Source organism: Anomalospiza imberbis, chromosome 30 (genome assembly GCF_031753505.1).
Source record: "Anomalospiza imberbis isolate Cuckoo-Finch-1a 21T00152 chromosome 30, ASM3175350v1, whole genome shotgun sequence".
NCBI classification, from domain to species: Eukaryota; Metazoa; Chordata; class Aves; order Passeriformes; family Viduidae; genus Anomalospiza; species Anomalospiza imberbis.
Genome location: NC_089710.1, coordinates 2,418,277 through 2,425,170, shown reverse-complemented (window position 1 = coordinate 2,425,170; position 6,894 = coordinate 2,418,277). Strand labels below are relative to the sequence as shown.

The 6,894-nt window shown below is 54.2% G+C and overlaps 1 protein-coding gene across 1 annotated transcript; it reads right to left on the bottom strand.

The window, feature by feature from the left end:
- Positions 1 to 787: 787 nt before the first annotated feature.
- LOC137463860 (olfactory receptor 14J1-like) lies at positions 788 to 1,425 on the bottom strand. The gene has a single exon (XM_068175247.1). The coding sequence runs from the start codon at positions 1,423 to 1,425 to the stop codon at positions 838 to 840; it is 588 nt and encodes a 195-aa protein (XP_068031348.1). The 3' UTR covers positions 788 to 837.
- Between the last annotated feature and the right edge of the window lie 5,469 nt (positions 1,426 to 6,894).

The window sequence follows — 6,894 nt, the reverse complement described above, 5'->3', positions numbered from 1 at the left end:
CGTGGCTGTGCCTGCAAGGATGCGGCACCTGTGTGAGCTGGGGGAGAGGCCAGGGCTGCAGAGGGGGGATGTTGTTGGCAGCTCCATGAGGACGCTCTGGGACGCTGCCCTGGGCTGTCCAGCGGACTGGGGATGGATCAGCCCCTGCTCTGCTGCTCCTTCCCGTCTCCCCCAGGGCCCTTGCAGAGCACCAGCCATGCTGTTTGTCCCCAGCCTGCCCACGGCCAGCCTGGGGCTGCTCACGGGGGTTTTCTGTGCTGATCATTGGCCTGGCCGTGTTCTTGAGAGAGCCCGGGCAAGGAGCCTGGAGCCCCCAGGCCCTGGCCTGAGGCGTCAGCGCTGCCCCAGCAGTGCCCATGGGCTGTCCCTGCTGCAGCCCCGGCACTGCCACCCCCAGGACTGTGCCCGGCCCCGAGAGCACTCAGGCCCTGCAGCAACACCAGGGCCACCAGGGCAGCGGGGCAGGGCCACGGGAGCAGCACTGGCAACACCAAGTGCTGCTGCTGCTGGGCACAGCTGCTGTGCCAGCACTGATCTGCCCCAGCTCTGCACACAGACATTGCTGCTGCAGCTCCAGAGAAGGCACCAAAAGGGCATCTGTGCAGAAAACTCTGCTGGGAGATCCTTGAGTTCCTTTAAAGCCACCGAGAGTGCAGCCCCTCATTGACACAGCCACAGGGAAGGTGGGGAGAAACAAAGTGAGAAATGGCACAAACAATAACATTTCTTTGTGGACAATATGAAAAAAGAAAAATAAAAAAACCTACCAAATGAATCCAACAAGAAGTATCAAAGATTCTTTTTATTACAAGTGATTTGCAGAACTTGACTAGCAGTTTAATGTTCCTGAAAGCATCCAGTCATCAGTGTCCACACTGCAGCCTTGAGCTCCTGGTTCCTCAGGCTGTAGATGAGGGGGTTCAGGGCTGGAGGCACCACTGAGTACAGAACTGACACTGACAGATCCAGGGATGGGGACGAGATGGAGGGGGGCTTCAGGTAGGCAAACACTGCAGTGCTGATAAACAGAGAGACCACGGCCAGGTGAGGGAGGCAGGTGGAAAAGGCTTTGTGCCGTCCCTGCTCAGAGGGGATCCTCAGCACGGCCCTGAAGATCTGCACATAGGAGAAAACAATGAACACAAAACAACCAAATGCGAAACAGGCACTAACAGCAAGAAGTCCAAGTTCCCTGAGGTGAGATTTGGAGCAGGAGAGCTTGAGGATCTGGGGCACCTCACAGAAGAACTGGCCCAGGGCATTGCCATGGCACAGGGGCAGGGAAAATGTATTGGCCGTGTGCAGCAGAGCATTGAGAAAGGCACTGGCCCAGGCAGCTGCTGCCATGTGGGCACAAGCTCTGCTGCCCAGGAGGGTCCCGTAGTGCAGGGGTTTGCAGATGGATACGTAGCGGTCGTAGCACATGATGGTCAGGAGAGAAAGCTCTGTTCCAAGGAAGAAGAAAATCAGAAAGACCTGTGCAGCACAGCCTGAGTAGGAGATGGTGCTGGTGTCCCAGAGGGAATTGTGCATGGCTTTGGGGACAGTGGTGCAGATGGAGCCCAGGTCGCTGAGGGCCAGGTTGAGCAGGAAGAAGAACATGGGTGTGTGCAGGTGGTGGCCGCAGGCTACGGCGCTGATGATGAGGCCGTTGCCCAGGAGGGCAGCCAGGGAGATGCCCAGCAAGAGGCAGAAGTGCAGGAGCTGCAGCTGCCGCGTGTCTGCCAGTGCCAGCAGGAGGAAGTGGCTGATGGAGCTGCTGTTGGACATTGGCTGTGGCTGCACATGGGGACCTGTTCATGGAGAAAGGACAGTGACACATCAGGAGAGGTTGCTTGGAGCTACACCTGGGCCATTCCCTGCCGACTGTCCTGCTGGGACTTACCCGTCCTTCTTCCCGTTCTGGGAAAACCTTTGGCTGGAATCAGGGCACAATGACACTCCTGGGTCACCCTGGGATAAACCAGACCCTGCCTAGAGCAGTGGGATCCCTGAATGTCTCACCCTCTCCAAAGGTCTCTGGGCAAGCTCTCAGCACCCCCTTGTGCCAAGGACACTCACGGCTCCCTTGGCCAACACAGCAGCATTTTCTCAGCTGTGGCATCTCTGCACTTCACCGTGGGACATTCAGGGAACTCCCAGAGGCTCTGGCACAGCTCTGCACCCAGGAGGGCAGCTCAGAGCTGGGAAGGGCACAGCAAGGAGATCCCCGGCTGTGCCCATGATGGGATCTCATGGAGGGGCCCAGCTCATTCTCCTTTCCCATGGACTGCTTTGCCCACAGCCCCACAGGTCCCAGGGAAGCTTGGACACCCCATTCCCATGGACAGCCCTGCCTGGCAGGAATGCCAAGGGCAGTGCCTGACTCAGCTGCTGCAAATGCCAGAGCCTCCCTGAGAGCACCAGAAAACACTGACAATATCAGGGGAGTGCAGAAACAGGAGAAGATGTTGTGGTGCTGTGCCTGAGAGGGCAGGGCAGAGACAGCCGGGCACTCAGGACAGTGTTCCCGTGCCCAGCTGTGCCCAGCACCTCCCACACACCAACAGTGCCCTCCTGCCCCAGCACTGCTCTGTTCAGCCCCCTCTGCTTCCCTGCGCATCTCCCTGGGCCTGGACATTCCCTCCTGAGAGGTGCCTTGTCCCTGCCAGCGCTCACAGAGCCCATCCCACCCTGGGTGCCCTCGGCCCGGCCCTACAGGAACCTGCCTGTGTGCAGGGCCCTGGCTGGGGCAGGGTCTGTGTGCAGCTGGGCGAGGGCAGCTCAGGAGAGCCCTGCTGGGCCCTGCAAAGGTGATGCTGCTGCTGTCCAGGGCTGAGGAGTGGCTGAAGGCCCTTTGGGAGGCTGCCAGCAGAGAGACTGACCACCCAAAGTCACAGTTCAGGAGTCTCTATAAATGTTCACACATTCCTTTGATGATCCTGTGTGTCCCTTTCAACTCAGAATGTTCTGTGATTCTGGGATCACAATTCCTGTTCTGCTTCTCTCATCCCCCTGTTGTCTATAATCAAAAGAGGAAAAAAAAAAAAAACCAAAAACCTTGCAACAAAGTTAGAACAGTAAAGTAAAAACAGTGTTAGACCAGTAAAGTAAAAAACAGACCTTTATTGGAAGCTTCCAGGTGTCCCAGTGGGGATGGGTCATACCTGGCCCCTGATTTCAACAATTTATTATGGTTGATTAATTAGGATATTTAACAGGAACATCCAGTAGGACATTCAGTTGCCCCAGTAACAACCCCTTGCTCAACCCATTGGAGTAGGTCCAAGGGTTTTTTTTTGCATGTTTTTGTTATGACTGCTTAAATTCTGCTCAAAAACAAAAATATTCTTCTTGTGGGTCCTCTTCCTGATCATAAGACTATATAGTATTTCAGGAATGTATTTAGACAGGTTATTTTTCTAAAATCTAAGAGAAAGGTTAGGAAATGTACTAGAGTTAATTAAGGATTATAGTTATAAAAGTACATAACAGTAGTTTAATAGAGTTAATTAAGAGTTATATAGAGTTAAGTAAGGATTATATTTTTATAACTATATAATAGTAATTTACAGAGCTACAAATATATGAAAAATGAATAAAAAGCAGAAATCTTTTTGTCACCACCGCAACTTTCTCATCCTTCTGCAAGCAGGAAATGGAAAACACTCTCAGGAAAGCTCCTGAGCTTTACAGCAATCCCAGGTTTACCTTCTTTGGGAAGTGTCCTCCGGAGCTGTGCCCAGGCTGCTCTGGAGCAGGGAGCAGCCCTGCCCCAGCCAGCAGCTCTCAGCAGCAGCACCTGCCCTGCTCAGGGTGGCTCCTTCCCCCCACAGCTTCTCTCCAGCACTGGGAGCAGCTCCCCGGGCTGGCTGAGAGCTGTCCCTGGCGGGCAGCAGAGTCCCTGGCCCAGCACAGCGCCCTGGGCTGCAGGACCCTGCTCTGCAGGACAGCCCTGGGCACCCCTGCCTGCTCTGCACAAGAGATGATCAGAGAATGTACTCACAGGGTCTGTGGGCATTGGGATGTTCCAGCTGTAGGAGATCACTCCAGGAGCTGCAGCTGCATTGTCCTGCAGCCAGAGGTTCCTGTGCCAAGGGCTGCCAGGGATTCTGCCCCAGGCACTTCTCAGCACCTTCCCAGCCCTGACTGATGGAAGCTCTCTGTGCCTCTGTGCTGTGCCCGGGCTGGCTGCAGGCAGTGCCCCAGCCCTGCTGGGCTGGGAGAAGAGCTGCTCATCCAGAGAAATGTGCTTTTGAAGCTCTCCTTGGTTGCCAGGATCACCCTCTGTCCCAGGAGCCCGGCCCAGCTCAGCAGCACAGACACAGCACAAGGACTTTAATGACCCTCTGGGGCTTTGTGCTCAGGCCCTGAACATCAGGCCCTGAGAGGGAGCTGCAGAAACCTCTCCAGAACTCCAAGTCAGAATCCAACTCCAAAGTTTCTGACTTTTAATGGGTCCCACTGAGGGACACGACTGAGAAAGTGTCCCCAGGCCCCAGGCAGAGCAGAGAACTGGAGGCACTGATGACAGGTGGGGACAAAGAGAAGCCAAGTCTTGGTGCCCTGGGGCACAGCAGGGTCTTTGCCACCAAGGGCTGTCAGGAGACACCTTGTCCTGAGGCACTGGGGCCTCCTGGCACAGCCCCGGCCAGGCTGGGCACTGTCAGCCCCTTGTCCTGCCCTCAGCATCCCCCCCCAGCCCACATCCCAGTGGCCTCAAGGATCTGCTGGAAGGAGTCCCTGGGGAGTCTTGCTCAGGAATGGCCCTGGGGGCTCCTTCATGCTCCCAGGGACTGCAGGTTTTTCAAAGCACTTTGGCTTTGGCTTTTGCCTTGGAGTCTCTGAGAGCTTTGTGCAATCATGGCCTCCAATTATCTGCTGTAATTAGTCCCAGGAGAGGCTTTGTCAGGAACAACACTCAGTGGGGCTCATGAATGCTTCAAGGTGCTTCAGTTCTTTTAAGGTACTTGGTGTTTCCCTTTTGATCCAGACTCTGTGAGAGGTTTGTGCAATCATGGCCCCAATTATCTGCTTTAAGGAGTCCCTTGAGAGCTTTCTACTGACACTCAGTGGGGCTCATTGATGCTTTGAGATACTCAACTTTTTTCTGTTACTTTGGATTTTCCTTTCCATACTGAGAGGTTTTTGTACTATTTTGAGTCTCTGAGAGGTTTTTGTGCCATCCCAGCCTCCAGTTCTCTCCTCCAAGGAGTCCATGAGGAGCCTGTGTTGGGGATGGACCTCAGTGGGTCCCATTTATGCTTTGAGACATTTTGTGGTTTTCTTCTGCCTTTGACTCCTGGAAAGGTTTGTGCAATCTCCTCTCAGGCCCTGTGGTTCCAGGGCTCAGCTCCAAATGCACCACGGAACTCATGAGGATCAAACAAATCCTGACAAACCATGGCTGTACTTTGATTTCCCTCTGCTCTAATGCAGTTCATCTGGAAGGCTTCTGTAGTGATTTTGATTCACCATTTTGAGATTTCTCAGCCAATGCTTTAATTTTTGTGGTGGGTTCAGTGCTGGCTAATTACCAGGGCACTCACTGGAATAAACTTACTCATTTCCTGCTCTGAGATAGGATTAGGAGAAAGGCAAAGTGGGCTCAAAACTTTAAAAGTGTATAAAGAAAAGTTTATTAACAGTAACTAAAAGAAAGAGTTATAAGAATCAGAACAAAACTTTCAGAACACTTCCCCTCTCCACACAACCTGACAATGTAAAGAGACAAAACATAAAATTCTCTGTTTGTTTACCACCTCTAGAAAAGTTTTTCTTCACTTCACTCAGGGAGTGGAGTTCCTCTTGTTATTATATGGAGACTTCTCCACAAGAAAACAGTTGAATCATAGCTTTTAATTTCCACTAATTACAGCTGCTCAGAAAAATCTGCAATGGTGAAGTCCCTCCCATTTTTTCACAGCTTTTCCCACAGCTGTGTTTATGGGCCATGCCAACTTATGAGGTATTAGTTTACAGATGACTGTTTAAGAGCAAAGGTTCTCTTCACTTATTTCTGAAATCATCTTCATCTCTGGAAACAGAGGTCTTCTTCTCTCCCTGGGGGCATAGGTTCTCATCACTCTGCTGTCTTTCATTGTTCAAACTTCTCATGGGATCACAGCTACTTCAACATTTCCTTACATTAGCATGGAGGCCTTTGCTGAACAAATCATCTGCCAATTCTTTTCAATGTGTTATAGGGAAAAAGAGAGTCTGATGTATCAATTACATCCTTCTCCATAGCGTTACCAGAGGATTTCAGCCCCAAGATCAAGGCATCTCCTCATCCCTCCCATCTGGGCCTCAACATCCTCTTCACTGACCTCGGTGTCTTCATGTTGCTCCTGTGTGTGCCTGCACTTTGTCCTTTTCTCTCACTCGAGGGAGGATGGAAGCACTGGAAGAGTCAATATCTCAGCTGGGGCCTGCAGATGGTTCCGTGACCCCGGCCGGGCTCGGTACTTGCGGCCGGAGCTGTTTTACCATGGAGGTTTCTGCAGCGGCTGCGCTGGGGCTGTGTCAGGCTGGGCCGCGCTGGGGCAGGGCCAGGATCTCAGCAGCCAAGCCAGAGCACAGCAGCAGCACGGCCGGGGCCCATGGCTTCTCCTCCCCTGCCCGCTGGTTGCGGGCGAACCCCAAGGGCGGCAGAACCTTGGCCGAGCCGGCCCGGCCCGGGGCTGCTCCTGGGGCCCGGCGGATCCTGGCTGGGCCCGGGCTGGCGGCGGGGCAGGGCTCGGTAGCGGCCAGAAGTCAGCAACCGCAGCCACGGCCCGGCCCGGCCTCGGCCCCGCGGCCTCCCCTGCCCTGCCCGGCAGCCGATGGGGCCTGGCGGCTCCCTGGGAAGGGGCCCGGCCCCACGGCAGGAGCCGCCCGGCCTGGCCTGGCTGAGACGGGGCTGGGCCGGCCTGG